General features: G+C 64.4%; 1 protein-coding gene across 2 annotated transcripts in view; it reads left to right on the top strand.

The window, feature by feature from the left end:
• Positions 1-24,370, top strand: part of ADGRD1 (adhesion G protein-coupled receptor D1) — a 62,577-nt gene that overhangs the window by 22,146 nt on the left and 16,061 nt on the right. For both annotated transcript variants that reach the window (XM_037161157.2, XM_037161155.2), the window contains 10 exons: positions 52-116; positions 802-957; positions 1,444-1,503; positions 1,974-2,091; positions 2,589-2,699; positions 4,274-4,349; positions 5,743-5,884; positions 18,282-18,355; positions 18,923-19,046; positions 23,127-23,230. In XM_037161157.2, coding sequence (XP_037017052.2) covers positions 52-116; positions 802-957; positions 1,444-1,503; positions 1,974-2,091; positions 2,589-2,699; positions 4,274-4,349; positions 5,743-5,884; positions 18,282-18,355; positions 18,923-19,046; positions 23,127-23,230 — 1,030 coding nt within the window. The remainder of the gene's footprint in view (positions 1-51; positions 117-801; positions 958-1,443; positions 1,504-1,973; positions 2,092-2,588; positions 2,700-4,273; positions 4,350-5,742; positions 5,885-18,281; positions 18,356-18,922; positions 19,047-23,126; positions 23,231-24,370) is intronic.

The following is a 24,370-nucleotide window of genomic DNA, read 5'->3' as shown; positions in this document are numbered from 1 at the left end:
ACGCAGGGCCTGTATTTCGGTCTTTGACTGATCGCTCTCAATTCCCCCCAGGAAAGCACAGCGGGCCGTCCCCGACGCCGCCCAGCCTCCTTGTGACGCCTGCGGCCGGCACTCCGGTGAGCAGACGTGTGTCCCCGTGTGCTGGTCTCGCCGGGCTCCGTGCAAGACCACCGAGAGCCCACTGGGCAGCCCAATGTCCCCTGTGGGCAGCGTGGGTCCTGGAAGACGTGATACATGGAGGGGAGGCCAGAGTGGGTGCCGCGCCGGGTGCCGGGAGGCACTGACGGGAACCGTCTGCTCTGTGTGGCCGCGGCCCCAGGGGCCTGAGAAACACACAGAACAGGGAGACGTCACCCGACAGCCCGGCGCTGGGGCCTTTCCCGGGCGCGCTGCACAGCGGCCCTCGGGCTTGGTTTCTCTCTGTGCCCCTCTGTTCTGGCACGTGAGAAAGGGGTCCGTGCACACAGAGGACGTCCCTCTGGGGCTCGATGTGCGACCAGACGGCTCTGATGTAGCCGCGAGCTGCACACCCTGAGCCGCCTGCGTGGGTTCAAATCCCAGCTCTAACACTGGGTTTGGCCTGAGTCCCTCTGGGCTTAGCGTCACCCAGGAAACGGGTGCGGATTTCCTGAGGCTGCGGTGAGGAGGGAATGTTAACACAGGGCCCGGGGCGGCGTCTGCCCTGGGAGGGCTGTCCTCACTGTCGCTGTGGAGGCCGGCGTGGGACCAGAGGCGGGGGCACGGGGAAGGGGTGCCGGCCCCCGTTCTCGGCAGGAGCTCACGCCTCGGACCTGCTTCCAGGTGCCCACCGACGCCTACCGCCCCATCATAGCCAACCTGACGGAGGAGCGGAGGAACTTCCAGAACCCCGGGGTGGTGCTGAGTTACCTTCAGAACGTGTCCCTCAGCTTACCCGACAAAACCCTCTCCCAGGACACGGCACGGAACCTGACCGAGGTAAAGCCCTCCCGAGCCCGGGCTCCCGGTGGCCACCAGACCACGGCGGGCAGGTGCAGGCTGCTCCACCTACTCAGACCTAAAAAAACCAGGAGCTCTGACATAAAGCTCAGGATTTCAGGCTTGTCACAAGCAACCAGAGGGTGTGGCCACCCCAGCCAGCTCTAACGGCGCAGCGGGGCCTCCTGCACAGGGCCCAGGCCCTGGTGCTGTGTCCCCGGCGCTGGCCGGCTGGCCCGTAGGCATCTGGGCGGCTACTCCTGGTCTGAGCCCCGCTGGCACCCAGCGAGGGGCGGAGCTGGGTCTCTGGCAGACTCCGCCGTGGGCCGCAGGCCACTGTCCGCCTGGCAGTGAGCATGGCGCCAGGACGGTGTCGGCAGCAGAGCCCCCGTCCGGCAGCAGGCCGGCAGGTGCACGGGCGTGGGCGGTCTTGCGGTCCCGAGGCCGGAGGGCGCGTGGGCAGCCGTGTCCTTCTGCCTCCCCTAGACCTTCCTGCGAACAGTGGGAGAACTGCTGCTGCTGCCCAGCTGGACGGCCGTGTCCGAGGTGAGATAGAGGGGGGTCCAGATGTGCAAACAGCGCCCACCCTGGGGACCCGCTTGTCTTCCTGGCGTGGCTAAAAAATGGCCCGGTCTCCCTGAGGGGACTCGGGAGAGATTGGCCCCTCCTTGTGGGCAGGGCAGGGACCTGCTGAGCCCCCTCAGTGAGTTCAGAGTGAAGCTGGGACGGGTGTCTGTCCCCCAGTGTGACTGGCTCCATGTCCCTGGAGCTCGGCCGGCTGAGTGGCCTCGGGTCACCTCCAGGCCTGAGAAATACGGGGGTCGTGGTAGATTGGCTCACCTCCTCCTCACCTGGTCGTCGTGAGGACAGAGCCCAGCCCCAGTGACTCAGGGGACACTGGGTGTCCTTCCTTGGAACCAGCGTCCACGGAGCGGGCATGAACTTGGCTTTGTGCGTCTGGGGCACTGGAGGGTCCCGCAGCTCTGTGTCCCAGTGCCCTCCTGTGTTGTTACCAGGATGACGCCACGGTGCCGGGCCTGGTAGAGACCGTGGACACCGTCATGAGGCACATCTCCTCCAACCTGCGCGCCGACGGGTCCCGGGTCGCCTTCACGGGCTCCTCCTCCTTGGCAGGTGCTGGGCGGGCCAGTGGGGGGACACGTGGGCAGGCTGAGATGTGGGGGGTGGCCTCCCTGGGGCTGTGCCCCACCGGACCCTGCGTCCATCACACACACACCGGCTCGGCTGCCTCACACCCCCCTGTCCACTGGCTCCATTGTCCTTCACGAGCCGCACTCGGGGGGGAGACCGGGGGAGAGCAGGTGCTGAGTGTGACGCACACACGGCACCCCGTGGCGTTCGGTGGTGACGGGCCAGGCCCCCGTTGTGCGTGGGTTCGGGGTGGGAAGCAGGCTCTGCTGTTAGAGTCCGTGTGGGCGCCTGGCACTGCCACTGCGTCACCTGAGCGCCAGCCAGATGGGCACGCGAATGTACGTCCCAGTCTCTCATTTTTCAGGTCCCCATTTTGTGAGGCACTTACACCCCCGGGAGCGTGTTCTGCTACAGAAGGCAGAAGCCGGTGGTACGGGCCTGGAGGTACTGACCAGCTGGCCTCTCCCACCTCCCCTCAGAGTTCTCCGTGGCCAAGCTCCTGCCCAAGACCTTGAACTTCTCCCACTACCGCTTCCCAGCCCAGGGCCACAGCTACATCGAGATTCCGCACGAGGCCTTCCACAGCCACGGTGTGTGCGCCGGGCCCTCGGGGGGTCGGGGAGGGCGGCGGGGTACACAGCGGTCTTCCCCAAGGCCCTCCACTCTGGGAGGGCCCTGATGGGGCACTTGGCCGATGAGCTGCCCTCGGGCCTCACCTGTTCCTGTGGGAGCAGTTCTGTCCCCGGGAACACAGGTGCATCATGGGAAGCACCTCAGATGCTTACTCCATCCAGTGAACCAGGCGGAGCAGGTGCAGGCTGGGACCTGCGTTCCACACAGGCCTCTGGGTGGCTCTGGTCCACTGGGAAGGACACCAGGTGTCCCCAGACATGACAATATGGCTGAACAGGAGCAGATGTGGCCTCTCTCCCCCCAGGGTGGCCTGCAGCTGGCCTGTCAGGGGCCCTGGCTCCACCCCCTGCAGGTGGAATGTGCCACCCAGGGGACTGGGACAGCTGTCTCCAACTCCAGGCGGCTCTGGCCGTGTCTGTCCCCTCTGATCACTCCAAAAGTGAAAGTGCATGTCCCTCCATCCCAGGGCCTCGGACAGTCAGGGAGAGTCAGGGGTTCTCAGCTCCCAACCCTCCGACCAGAGCACAGACGTCCCCGGGGTGAAACCCTGCGGGGCAAGGCCCGTGGTGTCCGGCCGTGGTGTCCCCTCCCCAGTGGAGTCCTCGCTACCCCAGTGCAGAGCCCACCTCTGCTCCTGTCACCCCCTTGCCGGTGTGAAAGGCACCTGGGGCAGTGGCCCTGTCCTGCTCCCAGGGGACCGTCCCCCACACTCAGATGAACTTCAGAAAGGGGGCTGCAGACGATGCCATGGCCCCCCAGCCACACATGTGGCCTTTTCACCGGCTGTGGGACCCATGAGAAAGGCTCGGAGTCCCAGGCTGGTCAGGCCACAGCCGCATGCCCTCCCCGTGCAAAAATGCCTCCAGCTCGGTGGCCAGGCTGGACCCCAGTGCTGATGGTCTGGCCCCCGGCCCCTGACTCGTAACATTGTCAGGACAATTGACGGAGCAAAGCCCTTACACCAGAATGGAACCCGTGGTGCAATTCGAATTTTTAACTATGTTCCCAGAATATTAAATTCCCCACAAATATCCCTGAAGAACTCGGGAAGTCCTCCCCGAACTAGGGGTGGGGAACAACATAAAAGGGGCCCCTCCCCCAAGGTTGTCGCGGCAGAGAGGTGAGCCCAGGTGCAGGCGGGAAGGACAGGGGTGACTGCCCGCTCAGGGCGGCGTGGCTCTGAACACCCCGCAGGCAGACGGCAAACACCCGTGCCCATGCTGCAGGGCTGCAGGCTGGCCCCGCGTGCATGACCTGCAGGGGCCTGGGCCTTTGGGGTCCACCCCGGGCCAGGACTGCCTGCCCCCTGGGAGCGGCAGTGTCTGCCGTCTAGAATTGGCTTGGGGACCAGCAGAGTCGCTGTCACAGCTGATGAGACACAGAGTCCCGGGAGGGTCCCTCACTTCCTTTTTCCCTGGTTCTTGGGTGAGGGCCTGCATTGTCGAGCAAGGGGGCCTGGCTGGGGGTTTGTGTTTCTCCTGCTCGTCACCTGCAACGCTGACGAAGGGCCCGTCCCCCTGTTCTCCCCCAGCCTGGACCACCGTCGTGGGCCTGCTGTACCACACGATGCACCGCTACCTGAGAAGCATCCGGCCAGACAGCACCAAGTGAGTCTCCGGGGTCACACAGCACAGAGGAGACGGGGGGGCGTGTGTGTGCGCGAGCGTGTGTGTCCTCAGGGTCCCTGACCACAGTGACATGCCCACTTCCCCGTCATGGGCGCCCACAATATTGTGCCTGAGGCCTCCTGATGCCAGCAGCCAGTGCCGCAGCGTCTGTGCGAGGGGACCACGGCCCCTAGAAGGAGACGCAAGGACTCCTGCCTGGGCAAGCCCCGGGGGGCAGGCTGAGAGTGCGGCGGCCAGGACCACAGGCTGGGTCACGGAGCGGCCACCTGGAGCTAGCGGGTGACTCCTGCCTCGACCGCCCCGGTCTCAGGTTCCACTTCCGTAGACTGAGACGGTGGCATGTGCCTCTGTCAGCCAGGACTAGGCTGGACATATCCGCTCACGTGGAAGGCTGGGGACGGAGGGCCCAGGGGCTTGGGAAGGGCAGGAGCGTGTCGGCCTCAGGCTCGGCTGGACCCGGAGGACCCTCCAGGCCTGCCTCAGTCTCCTGCTTCCGTCTCCTGCGTGTGGGCTCATTTCCAGAAGGCCCCGCCTGGGGGCACAGCTGGCTCTGGTGGCTGCGGGCCTGCGCAGGTTGGGGTACAGGGCCAGAAGGAGGGTACCCTCTTTCCTGTTGCATCCGTGGGGACCAGGGAGGGCTGCAGCTGACCCTCTTGGGTCATGTGCCCAATCGTGTGGCCAGAGGATCCTGCCCACTCATTGGCCGGGTCTGTTTACATGACCCCCACCCCGTGGAGACCCAGGGATAGCTGTGCTGGGCCCGTTTGTGTCATGGGCCCATCCTGGTACCCGAGTCATGGGGGCTGAAGGGTCCTGCTCTCTCATTGGCCAGTTGAGCTCACATGACTCCTAGGGCCCCGGGTGGGTCAGCCCTCCCCAGACCACAGGGAGCAGCTCGTCTCCCGGGGAGAGACCTCTGTGTCCCTCGCAGTCCCGGGGCCGTCGTGCGGGGCTGCTCCCACCACGTTGCAGACCCTGCGTTGGTGCCGAGGATTCGAGGGGCGTGTGGTGGAACCGCACCTGCGACCTGCGTGATTTTGTGACCCAGTGTCACCTGGTAAAGTAAATGAAAAGAAAAATGTAAAATGCAAAAAAAAAAAAGTCAGTAAACTCTGGGAGGCCAGGGCCCATCCCACCTGTGGTGCCGGCATCGGACCTCAGAGGGACCAGGTCTGAGCCACGGGACTCCGGTGGCTCCGATGTCAGGTTCCAATGCCAAGCCCGGGACCCGCCCCACCCGGAGCGGGCGGCCGGCCCTGGCCGCTGGAAACCAGAGCTCCGTCCCCAAAGACTCCATGGCCAGCAGGTCGGGCTTCTCGCCGTGCGCCCCCTTTCCTCTGTGTGGTGACTCCCCCCCCCACCGATTCCCCAGGATTGCCGAGGCCACGGCCTACCAGGGCTGCCTGCTGTCCGCCGCCAGCTACCTCATCTCCCTGGAGGTCGCCCCGCCGCCCGCGCTCTCCCAGAACCTGTCGGCCTCCCCGCTGGTCACCGTGCGTCTGGTGCACAAGCTGGTGAGTCAGGGCTGTGCGCCCTCATTTCTGCTCTTTGATGTGGCTTGGAGGGACTTTGGTCATCCCGGTCGCCGTATAAAGGATCTACGCAGCTCTCGGTGCCGCCCAGCAGGCCTGGGCCAGGGGACCCCGCTCAAGTGCCAGGGAGGTCCCTACAGGCGGCGTGAGGTGGCCGCACAGCCTGAGCAGCCCCGGGCATGGGGTGGAACGGGCTCTGAGGCAGGCACAGCTTCACGGGTGTGTGGGGAGCGTGGGTTCCGATTCACAGCCAATGTCCTTCCTGGTGGGGAGAGGCAGTTCTCACTGCGCAGCTGGCCGCCAGCGGGACCGAGGCACCGCCGTCCTCCGAGCTCAGGTTCTGGGTGAGGGGCTGTGTGGCCAACGTGCGGGGGGGGGGGGGGGGCGCAGATGTGCCACCATCCCGTAGAAAAGGTGCAGATGCTCTCACGCCGAGAACGTGCCCGAGGGACAGTCGGCTCAGGGCTGGACGGCCCGTGTTTCCAGGGCTTCACCGAGAAACACAGCAGACCCACAGTCGTTCACCATCACACTGGAGGCATCTGCCGCTGGCATGTTCCGGCTCTTTCCATCCTGCTGCATCTGCTTCCCAACACTAACTGAAGACCTACTGCGTGCTGGCCACTGTGTTCGCAGCCTCCTTAGTGTGTCCATGAGTCTTTACTCCCGCTCCTCAGAGGGCAGGGAGGGAGGCAGCTCCCCAGCCCCCTCACCTCCCCCTGGGTCCCCTGAGACGCCAGCTGCACCACCGCCGTGTCCTGGAGTCCCCAGGGGGTCGGCGCCCCGGACAGGACCGCTGCACCCACCACTCATCCTCGGGGCCCCCACTGTCCCCCATGTTCTCAGAGACGGGTGTGTCCCCCTCTTGTCCAGAGCTCGCCGGTCCTCGAGGCCCCGCCCTCCCGCCGAGCCTTCTCTCTGGCTCCGTCCTCCGCCTGCCAACAGTTCTTCTCCAGCACCCCCCGCAAAAAGCCACAAAGCACTTACATTTTTGAAAGATTATCATAAAATACACACAACAGAAATTTCCACCTTGACTGCTCATAAGTTCGCGTCTCAGCAGCACGCGGCACAGTCGCCCCCTTGTGCCACCGTCCCCACCGTCCTCCCCACAACCTTCCATCTTCCCACACTGACGCTCTGGTCCCATTAACGGTCCCTCCCCCGCCCAGCCCCCGGCACCACCACCGTCATCATTCGTGAATTTGGTGAGTCTGGGGACCTCATACAGGTGGCATCACACGGCATGTGTCCTTCTGTCACTGGTGTGTGTCACTTGGACCGTGTCCCCAAGGAGGCCCACTGGGTAGCTGGTGGCCCCCACAGCAGTCCTTGCTTCTCCCCTCCCGGGGCCTCGGTGAGCTTTCTGTCGGAGCAGAGGCTCAGCCCCAGCATCCACATGGCCCATCTGAGAGCCGCGGCGCTGTCCGTGTGTTTGCATGTTTCTCTGGGGACAGTGCTCACGGCTGGCTAGAGTGACGTGGGCTCAGGAGGTGTACTCGGAGGGCTCAGCCTCACTGAGCCTGTGCCCTGGAGGGAAGTTTCAGCGCTTCTAGCGGTGGGGGTTGGTCGTGTGGCCATGAGACGCTGAAAGTGAGGGGTGGACAAGCCCTGGGACTGAGGTGTCAGGGGCTGAACTGCTCCCGTGAGGGGTGTTGAGGGGAACTAGAGGCACAGGCACCTCCTAGAGCCGCCTTGCGTTCGAGTCCGAGACGTCGTGGGCTCAGGGGCGGGGTCCAAGGGGTTCAGCGTCCCCTGGAGCACTGGGCCGCAGGCTCGGGTCTGGGGTTCCTGCAGCCACTGGCGCCATGCGCAGGCTCGGGAACGTGGGTCCTACTGGGCGCCTGCCACCCCAAGTCTGTGCGGCAGCTGCTGCCCGGCTTCCGGGGTTTGCGGGGAGCCGTGAATCTGGGTTTCAGATCACGTCTCTGCACGTGCGGTCGGCAGCTGATTCGAACTGGCTTTTACCACCCAAAGTCAGCCTGCGGGTCGGATCCCCCAGTACGGTCACCGGTTTGCAGCCCCTGTGTTGTTTTCTTTTGGCATTTTATTTGAAATGATTTTAAACTTCCAAACCGCACAACAGGACAGCATTCCTGTGTGTCCCTCGTCGTGCGGCGGCGTCGATATGGTCACATCCCGCCCTTCGGTTGCAGTTCGGAGTCAGCGTCACAGGCAGGCGGCCGCGCTTCACACAGCAGGTGGCCCGGGCACCGGCCTATCCCCAGAGAGAACTGGGAGGCGAGGCTCCGGCGGGTCCCCACCCTGCGACCTCTCCTGTCGCCCTCGAGTGCGTGGGTGTGGCTCGTGTCAGGACACCAGCATTTTGGCTGCTGACCACGGTTGGCACAGAACAGGTCTTCCAGGTTAGAGTCTCGTGCAGCCGTCGCGACCCAGCCGGGTAGGGGTGTCGGGAGCGGCAGAGCCTCGAATTAGCCACCCTGGGGGACCGTGGGTTCCTGCCCCTCAGCGAGGCCCGGGCAGGTGCGGACAGCTCTGCGGGGACCTGGGCCCAGGCTGCGGGGGAGGCTGGCGCGGCAGCATCAGCTGGGACGGGCAGCCCCGTGGTCTCTGGAGGCGACGTGTTTCCCTGAGGACACGCGGTCTTCAGCCGTGGAGGTGCGGGGAGCTTGGCGGGCCTGTCTGCGCGGCGGGGCTCTGGGCGGGGGCTCGGGCGTCGTGTTCCGCCGGTCCTTCACACTGTCTCGTCTCCGTTGGGTCCAGAAGCCAGCGTGAGCACCTTGCAGGGCAGTGGGGGGCGGGGGCGGCGGTCTTCCTGACACAGCCCCCGCTTCCCAGCTGCAGTGAGCTGGGGATCTGCAGGCTTAGAGGCCACCAGGGCACATTTATGGAAGTCTGCATTTTGGGCTCCACGAAGTCCCCAAGGTGCCAGTTTGGAAAGGGAGAAAAAGAAAAGGTCGATTGGAAAGCAGCCCTGGTTTAATGGTCGGTTGCTGTAGTTATTTTTGAAACAGAGTTTCTGAGCGCGGCCCGGCCGCAGGGAAGCGCAGGGGATGTTTATCATTCCAGAGGGACGGTGGCTGAGGGCTGCCGTGCCAAGCACTGTCCAGGGCCCAGGCTGCTCCCACGTTTCTGAGGACGGTTTGGAGGCCCTCCCCCTGGGGTTGAAATGAGTTGTCCCAGGGCAGAGGCTCGGAAAAGAGGTGGGTGCAGAGGTGTGTCCCCTCTACACAGAGGGGAGCGAGGCCTTGGGCCCAGGGTGCAGGTGCCCGGTTTTCCTGGCACAGAGTGGGGTGCGGCCCCGTGGGGCCCCCAGGCCTGTCCCATAGTGGGGATCTCCTGCTTACACCCGGTCAGACAACTGCCCGCTGCCCGAGCTCCTGTCCGGTTCCCCTTTGGGACACGTCTCCCAACACAGCTCCTGTCCCCGTTTTTAAATTCAGTTTGGGTGTCTAAGCCGGACCTGCCCTTCCTCACCGCCGGGCGGTGGAGTCGGAGAGGGGAGACGCTCAGTGGCAGCGGGTCAGCGAGTGGGAGGTGGTCCCCTGCGTCGGCTGCCGGCTCGCCGGGCCTGGGCTCCGGCTCTCCCTGCATCCACGTGCGCCCGGCGCGGGGCGTCCGGGTCCGTGTCCCCGAGGGGACACCTGGCTTCCCTCACTGCGGGGCACATGCGCCTCCCTCTGCCCTGTGTCACGGGACCTGTCACCGTCAGGACTCTGCTCCTGTGTCCCGTCTGCCCCGTCACACCCACACTGTCCCTGACAGACCCCTCACTGTCCCCGAGCTCCCCAGCCCCCCACCTTGCACAGAGATGTATCTTGCACCCGATGCCCCCACTGACATGCCCCCCATCACACCGCCGCCTTGGTGGTCAGGGAGGCCACCCGCTGGCTCCTCAGGGACACGCTGGCTCCCATCCCCCGACCTTCCGATCCCTCTAGACAGATGTCGCCCCTGAGCGGCCGGCAGCAGCTGGAGGGCATTTCCCTCTCGGTCCCTCTCTGTTCTCCGCCTGTCCCAAGGCAGTCACGTTTATTACAGAGCTGGTGGCACCGTCCCGTCTAGTCACTCTCCTCCCCGTTTAAATGCATGGTTGCCGGCGCTCGCTCCCAGGAAGCCCTTGCAGAGGCTCTGGCTGGTGCCCGCAGTGTGGGCTGTCGGACCGCCCGGCCTCGCTGCAAACCCCTGGGCCGGAACCGCTGTCAGTGGGGCGGCTCTGTCTCAGGGATGCCCTGGCCTGTCCTGGGTGAACGTTCTGGGTGCTGTGCCCCAGAAGGGGGAGCACAGCAAGTCAGTGCTGGGCTCTGGGTGAGTCTGAGAGTCAGGCCCAGGCAGCACCCACAGGCTCACTGCAGGCCCCTGCCTTCGCCGTTGAGAGCACCCCCAGGTCCTGGCACCCATGTGGACGCCATGCCTCGGGCATCGGGGAGGCCGAGGACTGCAGGGCATGGGCTCTGGGGGGTGGCCATGCAGATGGAACACCGTGGGCCACTGGGTGTCGGCAGGGGTGAGGGAGCCGTGAGCCCTGCAGGGAAGTCTCCGCACAGAGGACACGGCTCCAGGTGAGCCCACCACCTGCCGCTCCTGTTCTGAAGTGGCCGAGGCCCAGGGGGTGTGAATGTTTCCTGGGCTGGAGGCCAGGCAGCAGCAGCTGGGGTGGGAGTGGCTTCAGAGCCACAGGAAGCGAACATTCGGCCAGACCCGGAGAAGCTCGTCTGTGGGGCGGCGGGACCGAGGGCACAGGGGTCCGGGAGGATGCTGCCTGGGGCCCGGAGTGGGCGTCTGCGCGCGAGGGCAGGCTGCACAGCAGGCAGCCCGCGTCTTCTCCAAACCGTCCACAGCTCCGTCCGCTCCGTCTGTCCTGCTGGGCTCCTGTGGGGCTGAGGGGAGGCAGGGCCCCTCCTCAGGGGGAGGGTCAGAGAGCAGAGGGCACGAGTCCTCGTGGTCACTGTTGGCCTTGTCCTCTCCTCCTGGCTCAGCTGAGACCAGACACAGGGTGTGGAGGACACAGGGAGCTGCCGGCTTTGCCCCTCTGTCCCCTCAGACTGGAGGCCGGGCTGTCCCTTTCCCTCGGGGCAACGGGTGTCCTGATGTGAGCCGAGGGGGCGCAGCAGTGCAGGTGACGAGGCCCTCGGGGGCGGGAGGTGAGGACCAAGCCATCAGGGGTTGAGGCACCTAGCCCCGGGAGGAGGCTTTGCTTCTTGCAAAACATCATCGTCATCGACACCCCCACCCTCCGCCACCCCCGCCCATGATGGTGGCCTGACCGCTGACCTGTCTTTCTCTCTGAGGTGAACAACCCTGGACCGTGCAGGGTGCAGCCCGGAACCCCACCTGTCCCGGGACGGGGACCGTGTCCTCCAAGCCCACGTGGTGCTCTGCCCATCACCTCCATGTCTCATGTCCAGGTGGGGGCTCAGGGCCTGTCAGGCCCTCTGAAGGGCCCCCCATGTAGCAAGTGCCCCCCCCCCCCGTCAGAACTGAGTCTCGTGGCAACATCCGCCTTCAAGCACAGGGAACTTGTCCTCTGCTGCCGGCTGGTCCCTCTGGCCCCAAAGAACAGGCGTCCACAGGATAGGTGGGGCCAGCAGACTTTCCAAGACCATGAACGGGCCTGGATGGTGTGTGGGTGGGGACCTTGGTCATTGTAGAGTGCCCGTCCCTGAGGACACTGTCCCTTACAGCCCTCCGGCAGCTACGGGGCGCCCCCCAGATCCCCACCCTTGGGGCTTCCAGGAACTGGGGATGGTGGCTTCCCAGGTCCAAGCCCCTGCCTCCGGGAAGAGCCCGGCCGGGGCAGATGGGGGTTCAGGGTTGGGCTTCGTGCACTGGCGGGGCCCAGGGCCAGCCGGCACCACCCAGCTCTCGTCCAGATCAGTAACTCGCTCCCCGGTGATGACAGGGTGTTGGTCCTGTGACTTTTTATAGTTCGCGTGAGAGACGCCTGCCCTGGGGAGTCAGCCGTGTCCGTGGGCCAGAAGCACCGTGTTCAGGCCTGGCCTCCCCAGCCTCGGGGACGCGCCCGCACCCAGGCCCAAGTGGGGGCCTGGGAACCTGCATCCCTCTTCCACAGCTCTGCCCCCTGAGCTTCAGGCGGCCAAGCGGTCTGGGGGGAGAAGCGTGGCGGGGACATTGGCTCCGGGTCCTCGTTGGGACTGAGCCACGGCTCCCTGGCAAGAGGAGGAGGATGAGAACGTGGAGGGACAGTGAAGACACCGGGATCCAGGCTGGGGGACACACGGGAAAGCCACTGCCCAGGGGAAAAGAGCGGTCTTGCGTGTGGGTTGGAGCGTGGCCTGTGCACGTGAGTGGCCCTGGGCTTGTCTCATCAGGGCTCCGGTCTCAGCTCCCTGCAGTGAGGCTGCACGGCTCTGGGAGCTGTGGGCGGAGGGAGTCACCAACAGGTGACTGCCAACAGGGAGCGGCTTGCGGCCCCGACGCCCTTCTGCCTCAACCCCGCCTCACCCTGTGCCCGCCCTCACGGTCTTCACATCTGCGCCCCAAGCACAGCTTTGCACGGATGAGCCTCATCTGGACCAGGGCCCACTTCCCTCCTCCACGTGGGCGGGGAGGGTGAGGCCAGGACCACAGTGTCCCGCCCCCCGGGTCCACCCACCGGGACCTGCACTCCAGGCGGCCACATGAGCTGCCTCCACAGCGCTGGTCACAGGATGGGGCGCCTTTCAGGTGCCACCGTGGGCCACCTGGGCCGGTGTGACTGCAGGGGACAGTGTGGGCTTTCAGGAATGGCTTGTTGGGAAAGAGCAGCCTGTCCTCGGGCGGTAGCAGCCAGAAGCCGCCCAGAACAGAGGGGTCGTGACGTGGGCGTGGGTGCTGTGGGAGGAGCCACGGGTCCCCCAGCACTTAGAGCTGAAAAGGAGGGGCTCCTTCTCGGCATGTGAACGTTGCCCCGGGTGGTCCCAAAGCCCCCGTTCCTCTCCATGGGCCTGTCCCCGGGGACCTGGGCACAAGCCCTTCACCCGCACAGTGCCTGGAGCACATGCTGGGACACGGGGTCCCAGGGGCTCCTGCGGGAGGCGGGGGCTTTGCCTTGTCCTGGCACGGCGGCACCACCTCACGCCCACTGGCGGCCCCTCGAGTAGCAGAGTGCGTTCTGTTTTCGATGACAAGGGCCACGGGCATCGTCCCAGCGGGCAGGCTTCAGGCTGCAGAGAGCGGGTGGGCCTCGTGTCCCGGGGGGGGGGGACCCAGCAGCAGCACCCCCCCCCCCCGCCTGGGCGCCTTCTCAGCATTTCTGGACCGTAGGGGAACTGTTTAAGGGCGAGAAGGGAGCCAGTCTTCCAGGGCGGCTGAGGGCGAAGGGCAGCTCACCTGCTGATGTCTTCAGACTCATTCGTCTCCCCCCTTGTGTTTTCAACGCTTTGTGTTGGGGGTCCCACTTCCTCGCCCTGCCGGAGTCACGGCTGTCACAGCACAGCAGAGCCTGGGCCACCCCCTCCTGGTGTCTGTAGACAGGAGAGACCCCTGATTAGCCCAGGAAAGAGCAGGAGGGGAGGGGCCGCAGGAGCTTAGCTGAAGGGAGGCGGCAGCCCACACACAAGGGGAGTCTCCACTGTAGGTGGGAGCTCTGGGGTTGCCCCTGGGCGGGGACCTCAGGCTTCCCTGGGGCAGGACTGCGCCTCTGTGACCGCGGGGGCTCTGGGCAGCGAGGGGGCTCTGGGGCCAGAGGAGCGGAGCAGGAGGTCCATCCTGGGTCCCATCCATTCCAAGAGGTCCAGGGCCACTGACCAGCATGGTTCTCGCCATGTTCCTGTCTTTGTCTCGTCTGGTCCTGAACTCAGCCCCCAAGGGAGCACCGGCAATGCCCGCAGTCCTCCCCTGCTGGAGGCTGGGGTCCCTCAGTGTAGCTCCTCGTCCTGGCTGTGGGGCTTCCTGGGCCTTCCTGGCAGCTGCGGTGGGTCAGCAAGGCTGACAACTGGGTGGGAGAGGGAGAGAGAGCTAGGAGGAGAGGGAGGAGGAGGGAGAAGAGAGGGGCGACTTAGGGTAAATTGAAAGGCTGGGAACAGATTCTGAGCAGCCAGAACAATAGGATCCGAGGTACCAACTCGGGGGGCCTTAAGGGCCCGACTCGGGGACGACACTGATGCTCTTGTGATGCTCGGCAGCTGGAGGTGTGAGGGTGGGTGGGCCGTCGTGACCCATGGGGGGATGGTCCCTCCTGTAGGAACACAGCTCCCCCCACCCCCCAGCACGTCCAGAGCCGAGTCCCAATGCACCTGGGCCCTTGTCTGAGTGCAGTGCCTGTGATGTGTATGTGTGTGTGGGGGCTCCAACAGCCCCAGGACACACGGCATCGCTGTGCCCACACCCAGGGCCAGCGCGCCCGTCTCGGGCACCAAGCCCAGGTTGCTCTCTCCCAGGTCCAGGCTCAGACCCCTCAGACTGTCCCCGTCATGTTCTGGGTCTGCACCGAGTCCTGTCCCCTCCCTGGCCACCTTCCACGGACAAGACGGGCACGTTGGCCCTGGGCGTGGGCACAGCGATGCCGTGTGTCCTGGGGCTGTTGGAGCCCCCCCACACACACACACACATCGCAGGCACCTCCCACAGCCCAGATGGGCACCGATGGCACGTCCCCCGCTGCTGTGCCCGTTCCGAGTCTGCGTCCCCGTCTGCGTTTGCGTCTCTGCTCCCGTTCGCATGCGCGCCTTTGCAGGCAGTAAACGTTGCTTTCCCTCCTTGGAAACCGCGTCTGCTCACAGCTGCTCCGTGCGTCCGCGTGCTCAGGGCACCCGTCTCCAAGTCCCAGCCCCGCGAGGCCGGCGCAGCAGGTTGGGCAGGCCGGGGAGGGAGAGAGGGCCGCAGAGGGCAGGGGCTGGCCCCCCACTCTGCTTGGTTTTGCTGCCCACACTGAAGCGGAGACTTGGTCTGGCGGAGACGGAGGGCCAGACGTGAGCGTCCCTGGACATGATCTTGCTTCGACAGCTTCGTCTCCGTGAGGCAAACGTGTTCCCGCTTCCGGGGTGGCCTGTCCGACGCAGGAGTCTCAACTTCTCCCTCCAAGTGACACTGTGCTAACAGCTTGGCGGTCGCCTCACCCATCAAGGAGTTAAATCACGTCCTCCGTGTGTTTCGTTTTAGATCTGTCCACCGGTCACGGTTCTACCCATTGGAAAACTTGTTTTAATATGTAGGAAGAGAGCCCTGGCTGGCGTAGCTCAGTGGATTGAGTGCAGGCCTGCGAACCAGAGTATCAAGGTTCGATTCCCAGTCAGGGCACATGCCTGGGTTGCAGGCCAGTTCCCAGCAGGGGAATTTTTTTAAAATGTAGGAAGAAAATTTCTGGGGAAAAGCCTTTGTTTCGTGGGCGTGTTTCAGGCCTAGAGGAATTTGTGCTGAACTTCTTTCCTCGTGAACTTAGAAAATACAGGAGCAGAGAGTGGAAGCAGGAGACAAGTGATGCGTGACCCAGCACACACAGCGGGGGTGTCCCGTGTCCCGGTGTCCCTGGCCCTTCCCCCTCCGCCAGTCCAGTTGTGAGGTTCCAAATCCCTGCTTTCTTTTCTAGGTAAAATGGCTCACTTTTCATGGAAAATAACATCACTTTTAATGTGGTTTGTAAGCAGGTTAGGGACCATAAATATGATGTGTTATTATTAACAGCTTCAGAATTGGGCTGTAAAAGAGATCGGAATTTTATAACCTTTTAAAGCCATCCCATTATCTGCGTGAAAATGAAACCATTCCACTCTCCGAGACATTCTGACAGGGCCCCCGGGGCGGGCCCAGGATCGAAATTTCCTGATTATCAGCAAATTCCCCCGACTGCAGGCTGGGAGAGAGTTCTGTTTGTAGTTTGTAGTTTGTGAAAACTGTTGTTTCTTCCCCCCATTTGAGGGCACAGATGGGCTCTGAGGTGACGTCGACCTGCTCCAGTTGTGAACTCTGTTCCCAGACAGACATCCGAGCTTATACTTTAGCTTATGATTCGGGACGGTTTTCTGGCTGCAGGAGAAATTCCAAGCTGTGGCCCTGGAAATGAGGCCCAGTTCCAGTGACCCACTGGGGACAGCCGTCTGTCCCTTGTCCCTTTAAGAAGAGTGTGTTGGGCAGCCGGCCGGCAACTGGGCTGGAGGGCGAGGGTGTGGGGGGCAGGCGGGGAAGACCCGGTGGGTTTTGCTGATGTTGTATTTTCTGTGTAGCTCCTTCCCTTCCCTTCAGATAAGACGGCCCAGGCCCCAGCCCTGGGGACTTTCCAGGCAGAGCCTTCACCCCAGTCTGGTGGCAGACTCCAGACACACAGGGAGCGGTTCTGCGTTTCCCACGGCAGGAGCCGCCAGGAAGGGCCCACAGAGGGCAGGAGATTCCCAGTCGGGGTGCGGCCTTGGCCCCGGCGCCTGCCCTCCGCCCCCACCCCTCCCGCCGGCCACACTCGTACTGGGCTTGTTGTGGTTGGTGGGGCAGAGTTTTAAGTTCCCCCATCGGGGCGGGGCCGGCTGGGCCCGAGGTCACCGGGGAGGCAGTGCTGGGCCCTCGCAGTCCTCCGTGCCCCGATGGGGGTGGGTCAGTGCAGGGCCCTGTCCTGTGCTCTGAGCAGCCCACAAACACAGCCCCTCATGAAAGTGAGGCGCAGCACCAGGCTGGGGGGCCTGGGCCCAGGGCCACTGCCAAGGAGGCTGCACCCACGCTGGGTGGGTCCCCGCCAGGTTGCGACTTGGGGCTTCGATTTCGTGGGTTTCTCACGCCTCCATTCCCCCACCGGTGGCCTTGTGTGGCCCTGCATGGCCGCAGACCCAGGGCTCCTCCCCTGTCTGAGCATCAGTCACAGCCGGCTCGCATCAGCACAGAGGGGGGGGCAGGGGCGTCTCTCCACTTTTAGCGGATCTCAAATCCAAGCGCATTGCCACCTCACAGGCTTCTGAGACCAGGGCTGCCCCCACCCCGGCTTCAGGTTCTGAAGCCCTGGATCAGCCGTGGAGACCACCCTCCTGTGGGACTGTGGGAAGGGGCGCCAGCCGGGTTGTCCGGGGCAGCACTGCAGGTGTAGCCCAGAAGAGCAGGGTTAGAATGAATGGAGGCTTGGGGTCTTCAGGTGTGTTGTGGGCTCTCTCGAGCCAGTGTTGTGTTGTGTGGGCTCCCAAGTGTCTCTGTGGGCTCTCAGTGAAGCTTATCTGCCTGAGCCGGGCGTGCTCAGGGATGGGCGGCCCTGCGGTTTCTCAGCCGCGAGCTCTGCAGCCGGCAGGTCCAGCTGTTGGACAGCTGCCCCCTCCAGAGCTTCTCCGAGGAACCAGGACCACGCTGCCTGCCCACACGGCCCGACCAGCATTGCCCAGCGTGGCCCCGGGCGTGTGGCATTCAGACACCCGGGAGCTCGGTGTTATTGGAAGGACACAGGTGAAGAGCTGATGGACAGGCATCTCCAAGAAGGCGACTGTACTGGCAATTAGAGGAACTGGGCATGGCCTCAGGGAGGGGCGTTCTGGCCGGGGGGCTGCACAAGTGGATTTAAGAGGCCCCGTGATACGTTAATGACCCTAAGACTCTGGAGGAAGAAGGCAAGAGGACAGCACTCGTGTGGTCGCATGTGCTCATGGGGACGATCAGAGAAGATTCTAGGAGGCGATGATGGAGGCGCACTTTGGGTCTGGCCTTGCTGACCACTGGGGAACATGGGGCTTCCGTGGGGCACACCAGGACAGCTTCCAGAGGGGGAGGTCATGCTGCAGTCTCCTGCAGAGGGGGCGGCTCGGCGGGTCAGCCGACCCGCCTCAGTGATGAACAAGAGCTGAAGGCGAGAGAGCGCCCCGAGCAAGCAGGTTAGAGGTGCCCGGCGTGTTGGTCGGGAGTCCATCCACCCAGTTCCTCCTGCCAGCAGCCTGCCTTCTGGGGCGGCTGCCGGGTCCCCGAGCCTCTTGGTGTCGGTCACTGGAGGGGGCTCTGCCTCTCATCCGGGCAGAGGGGCGGGTGCCGTGCACCCTGAGCTGGCACCCGACCTCTTGGGTGAGAGCAAGGGTCCTGGGAGCAGGGTCCGGGATCCACCGACTGTCCCTTCTTCTGCCCGTCCACTCAACAAGTGTTTAGTAGGCGCCTGCCGGGTGCTGAGCACCAGGCCAGGCCCTGGGGTGCAGCAGAGGGGGGACAGCCACAGGCTGCCGTGCGCACCTCTGACAGAGACAGAAACTGAGCGATTTCACACAGGCCACCTGCGACCAAGGCTGCGTGCAGGGAAATAGCAGGGTGGGGTGGGAGAGCAGGCGGTCCCTCAGGGGGACTCACGAGGAGCAGAGACCTGGGGGCGGGAGGCCGACTTGGGGAAGGAGTATCCTGAGGGACGGGCCTGCGCTGGCCCTGGCGGACCATGGCCCGCTGAGAGGGGCAGCTTTGCACCTCGCGGCTGCGGGGTGCAGCTATCACCCGGGGGCCTGGCGTCACGAAGCATGCCATTCTCTCATTGCAGACGGACAGGCAGCACCGCCAGGCCGCCAATGAGAGCAACCGTGTCTTCCTGTACTGCGCCTTCCTGGACTTCAGGTACTGCCCGCGGGGGCCAGAGGGCTGGGGGTCGCCACCAGCGTGCCCGGGGCCAGGGCCTCCGTGAGGAAGCAGACCTCCCCCCTTCCTGATAAATGGAGACAAGCTCTTGGGCCCATTTATCAGTGATATAGGGACGGACGTGGCGGCTCTGCTCACGGAGAGCATGCATGTTTCCTGCCTTAGACATGATGAACATTCCGTGTTCCACCCCCGTTGGTCCCCATCCAGTCGCCTGTGTCTCCCACCTTCTAGGTGGCCACTCCCCAAGGTGGATCCTCATCTCTCAGTGGTCACCCGACATGCCCAGCGCGTGGGGCTCAGAGGCACCCTGGAGGGGACGCTAGGCTGTCACACTCCCTGTTTTCCTGAACATCGGCCCAGACGCCGTCCAAAGTGACTGGCCAAGTGGCCGGACCATGTCCCTATCCCAGAAGGAGCTCCCGTGTCCCTGTGGCCCACCGACCCCACCCGGTCCTGCCCTCGGCAGTGGACCATGGGGACAGCTCTCCGCCCGAGGCCAGGGTGCGTGCTGCCCCCACCCACCGTCTCGCCATCTGTCCGCAGCTCTGGGCAAGGGGTCTGGTCGAACGAGGGCTGTGTCCTAGCAGAAGGGACCCTGGGCTACTCTGTCTGCCGCTGCACGCACCTCACCAACTTCGCCATCCTCATGCAGGTGGTCCCGCTGGAGGTAAGATCCCAAAGGGGTGCCCTTTCTACGTAGGACTGGGGGCGGAGCCAGGGCTGTCAGCCCTGGGCGCAGACGGGAGGCTGTGCCTCTTTGGCAGAAATCATCTTCGCTTCAGGGGCCCCCGGGCAGACCCCCGAGGGGGCAGGCGCACCAGCATTTTCAGCCTCGGGTCCCGTGCTGCTGGGGAGGCCAGCCCAGTGAGGTCCTCGACCACAGCCGGTGTGTGAGTGTCTGGGGTGGGGAGTTCCCCTTGGGGCACATGTACGCGGGGTGTCTCCATGGAGGCCTGAGCGTCCTGCCAGAGACTGGAGGTGCTGGACAGCAGGCCAGGCCCTGGGCCTTCTGAGGCCTGACTTCCAGCTGGGGTCAACGAGCCCCTCTGGTGGGAAGGGACTTCCGGTGACCTAAGTAGGCCCCTGGGTCTGCCCTGGAGTCTCAGGCTGAGGAGAGTGGGGACCCCTCGCGCTGGGTCTGAGGGTTTCTCGGTGGCGCCTGCCAGGACCCAGGGGCTGGAGACGCACTGCTCAGGTCTAAGGCAAACCATGCTTGTGAGGGAAGAAAAAGCCCCCGAGCCCAGTGTGGCCCCAGAGGAAACGGATGTCTGTGGTGGGGGCAGCAGAGCAGGGGGTGGAAGGCTCAGCCCAGGACCTTTGTCCCGCGTCCACGGAGAGCCAGGCCCCGTGGACGAGTTCTGTTCCGCCCTGCTCGCAGACATGCCGCATGGCCCCTGGCCCCTCGCCCGAGCTTCCGGGAAGAGCCGGTGTGCGGCCCTGGCCGGCGGCCCGGCTGGTCAGAGTGTCACCCCGTAACCAGAAGGTTGTGGGTTCCGTCCCCTGGTCCAGGCTCGTGTGTCTGGGCACGTACGGGAGGCGGCCAATCGATGTTTCTCTCTCCTTTCCTCTCTCTAAAAGCCACGAAAAGAGATGTCCTCGGGTGAGGATAAAATAAAACTTGTTTTTAAAGAGTGAGGCGGGCAGGCTGCTTGAAATCCCAGCCAGGCCTGAGCTGAGACCTGCACATTTACACAGTGTCCTTCGGGCCGTGAGCTCCGGAGTTTCGGAAGGGCCATTCTCAGATCCGGCCGTGGGGGCGTGTACCCCTGGTTCACCCAGCGCCCTTGGTGGTACACCTTAGTGCAGGCACAGGTGACCCCCAAACACCCCTGTGGCAGCATTTTCTTTAAGGGGTTACGTCTGGGGAGCAGCTGCTCCCATGTGAGTGAGGGGCTGCCATCTTCACTGTCACAGTTGGGGGTTGGGGGACTTCTCCATGGTCACTGGAGGCTGAGCCTGGCCCTGAGCCCCCCAGGCCACTCAGGTGCATTGGCTCTGTCCGCCGTGTGCGTGGTGGGCGGGGCGGGGCGGAGGCGGAGGGAGGGAGGCCACTGCATCCAATGAGATAAAAAAAACCCAGCGAGACCCTTTATGGCTGCAAATCTGTTACCACTCCGCAGAGGTGACCAGATTTAGACTGTCTGTGGGTGTCTTTTCAGAAGCAGATCCTGTCTACTCACTGCCAGGGAAGGTTGCTTTGAAAATGGTTTAAAATTAAACACACTAAAACCAAATCTTCTCAAGAAAGGTTTCAAAAAAAATGAAGACAGCTATCACTGTAGACAGCAAATCTGTGCAGCGTTCAGAGATCTGACGCTAACAGCCAGGGCGACCGCACTCTGAACCCTGAGCCCGCATCTGCCTGAGCTCTGCCCTGGCGTGGGGACAGGCAGGGTCCAGGTGGATGACCAGGGCAGACAGAACCCGGAGCAGTGCCTGCCACGCACTGGCACCCCCAGGAGAACCCACGTCACAGAACTGAGGGAATCGGTCCTGAAGATAACGTTATCTTCAGGGTGGAGAGTGCAGGAGGTGCAGCCCCTTGTCTGGGGGGAAAGGCCCGGTAACAGAGGCATTGGGGCCACGGTGGAGCGTTGCTCAAATTCCGATCCGTAGACGCCGCACCTCCGCGCTAACGGGGATGACTAATCAGGAGATGATACACACTCATTGAGGAGTGAACTGCAGTCATGCCAACTGACTTGGAGGGATTTCCAAGGCTTCCTTATGTGGAAGGGCCAGTCGGGTGGGGGCAGGGGGAGGAATGGTGATAGTCGGCCATGGCTGCAGGGAGTGGGCGTGGGGAAGGTGGTGGGGGCTGGCCCCTGAGTGGGCGGGGGTCCCAAAGGCCACGCAGTGTGGCCGCTCTTCCCCAGGTGGCTGGCCCCCTCTGCATGGCCAGGCCCTGCGCCCCCTGCCTGCCCCCAGCTCCTCCGGTGGGCTCACGACAGCCGTCCTGGTAGCTGCAGCACTTTGCCAGGACAGGGAAAGCCCGCTGGGACCGGGCACAGAGCAGGGAGCCTGGGGGCTGGGCCCGGCAGCCGGGAGGGGTGCTCAGTGAGACCCCGCCCCCAGCCCTGGTCGGGGACTGACCTTGGCCGGTGGGTGTGTTTTACCCACACAGGCTTAAAAAATAGCTGTTGGGCTATTTCAAGACTCAGATATGTGTCCTAAGATTTTGGATTTCTTTTGTGGTTTTTTTTTAAATTTAAATGAAGTTGAGGACTTCCATGTCTGCCCGAACAGCCACTGCCCACTGCTGGCAGGGCCCTGTCCCCGCCCGCAGGCGAGGTCCTGCCCTTGGGGGTCAGCACTGGGTTTTGTACGTTTCAAATGCTCCAGACGGCCCCACCCCACCTCGTGCCCCCGCCCCCCCCCACCTGACCCTCCCCCAGCAGGAGCGCCTGGCCCTGCCCCCTTGTCTGCACTGAGTGTCCACAGCCAATAGGAGGCGCTGTTGGGCTATTGAGCCCCCCCCAGTCCCCACGGCCCTTCTCGCCCTCCTGGGGGGGATATGTTCTTTCCCATTTCTTCTGGGGAGGAAACGTGTTCCCTGAGAGGGACTCCTGTTAGAACAGCGGAGGAGAAAGATGCTTCTTCACGGAGGGATGGTCCCCTCGTCTCTATCTGCACAGCCCACCGGCCTCCGGGCCCACGTGCAGTGTCTGCAGGCTGAGCTGCCAAGGCTGGTGGGCTCCGGCCCAGAGGACCTGCGTCCTAGAGCCAACCCAGCTCTTCCTGGCATTTCTAGACCCAGCCGGGGGCGGGGAGAGAAAGGCCACTGCTGGCATGAGCACGCCTCTGAGGCCACCCCACCGCCTGCCCCCCCGCCCGGGGGCCCCCTTGAGCGTGTGGGTCACTTGCTCAAGCAACTCCCAGGAACACCTACTGTGCGCAGCTCTGCTCCCTGACCGGGCGCTGCCTCTGCACCCGCAGATGCTTGGGGTCCCTCCCCCACTCTGTGGCTTTGTGCGGGGCCTGCTTGGAGCCTGGGCTTCCTGTCTGCGAAGCGGGTGGACCCCCTCCTCCTGGGGTGGGGGGGGTCAGACACCTCCCAGCCCGTGCAGCACCATCCCCCCAACAGCTCCCCTGTCTGCATCCCTGCAGCTTCGCCCTGTCCCCGGAACCTTCCCTGGACCAGACTCCCGGCTCTTTGAAAAGCGGGGGTTTCTGACACTCCCTTGTGGCTCTGTGCCCCCTAACGCATCTCCCACGTTTGACTCGGTCTCTTCCGGGAGGATGGGGCGTTAGCAAAGTCCGCCCGCACTCGCACACGGTGCACCTGTGTCCCCGCAGGGCTGTGGCACGTCACACGTGTGCCATCACCGGCTCCTTACGCCACCAACTGGGTCCCGTGTCCAGGTCCTCAGCTGGGGCGGGGCCGCCTGGGACCGAGCCCGTGGCCCCTGGTCCGGCTCTTCAGCAAGCCCAGCGCCTCCTACTGGCTGTGGACACTGCAGTGCAGACAAGGGGGCAGGGCCAGGCGCTCCTGCTGGGGGAGGGTCAGGTAGAGGCTGGGGGGGGAGGGACACGAGGCGGGGTGGGGCCGTCTGGAGCATTTGAAACGTACAAAACCCAGTGCTGACCCCCAAGGGCAGGACCTCGCCTGGCGGCAACAACAGGACCTTTCAGAGGAGAAGCAGGACTGAGGGGTCCGCACTCACAACGGACGGTGGCTGCCTCCCGCTCAGCTGTGCACTGGCCGGGCTGCAGCCACAGGGACCCCTGTGCTCTGCTTCCCCCGCAGCTCACACACGGACACCAGGTGGCGCTCTCGTCCATCAGTTACATCGGCTGCTCCCTGTCCGTGCTCTGCTTGGCGGTCACGCTGGTCACCTTCGCCATGCTCTCGTGAGTCACCTCCCACTCATCCGGGACCCATGCCCCGGGAAGCCCGGGGGCTTTGTGCAACGTGAGCGCTCCCCTCCCCCTTTGATCTCGTGAGCTGGCGAACGCCCAGACCTGGACTGTCACAGCCAGGTGGCGGCTCTGAGTCGCTGCTCATGTTGAGACCTGGGGTGCAGGGAGGGGGCTGGGGGGTTGCTGGGGGGAGAGGGAAGGTCTGGGGCCTGTGGCGTTGGAGGGCACTGGCTTCAGCTGAGCTGGAAACTTCTGGGACAGGCCCGCAGGTGGCTGGCCGGGTGAGAGCCAGAACCGATACCCCCACCTTTACCCCCACCCAGCAAAGACATCAAACTGGCCACAACTTGTGGGGGCAGAGAAGTGAAATGGGGGGCATGCTTCAGGGGGGACCGTGAAGCCCCAGACCCCAGACCCCAGGCCACAGTGTCCCTCGCACCGGGTGTCACCCCACCCCCTGGGGCTGCGTGCGGGGTCTCCCCTGGAGTCCTGCGCCCCCTCCCCTGCCTGGCACCTCAGAGGCTCTGTGGCTCCGGGTTCAGATTGGCCAGTCAGGAGTTTTGAGTCAGGCGCAGGTACAGGGGACATCTGAGGAGGCCCCGGGGGATCTGAGCCGGGCGGGGGCACGAGCGTGGGTCTGGAGGGACCCACTGTGCTCAGCACACTCCGGCTCGGGTCTCTGGTTCATCAGCTGTTTGCTCAGCACAGCACACCCCCTGGGTGTGGTCAGCTCTGGGGGCACAGCAGTGCCCAGGACAGATAAGCAGGGCCCAGCGATGAGCAGGGTGGGGAGGCACAGACACTGGTGTCCCAGCCGTCAGCGCCAGGTGAGGACAGCCGTGGAGTGAGCACATGGTGCTCCCTCATGGGGAGGGACGTCTGTGCCGCAGGCATGGCCCTGGGGTGGGAGGTGGCCTGTGTGGAGGCCGGGGTCTGGAGCAGGCTGGAGCCAGGAGCCAGAGGGGCTGCATCTGGGCTCTAGTGGCTCAGGCAGGGCAGGGCCGTGCCGGCCGGGGGAGCCTCCGAGGGCCCACCTTCAGGAGCCGCGGCACCTGGCCCGGCTCCCCAAGGCCTCTCTGGGCCCCACGGGGACTGTGGGGAGCAGCCGGCCCTGCCCCCGGGCTCACCGCG

This window comes from Artibeus jamaicensis, unplaced genomic scaffold (assembly GCF_021234435.1).
Source record: "Artibeus jamaicensis isolate MK-2021 breed Jamaican fruit bat unplaced genomic scaffold, CSHL_Jam_final contig_525, whole genome shotgun sequence".
NCBI classification, from domain to species: domain Eukaryota; kingdom Metazoa; phylum Chordata; class Mammalia; order Chiroptera; family Phyllostomidae; genus Artibeus; species Artibeus jamaicensis.
The sequence above is the reverse complement of the archived record's forward strand: the minus strand, read 5'-3'. Positions and strand labels throughout refer to the sequence as shown.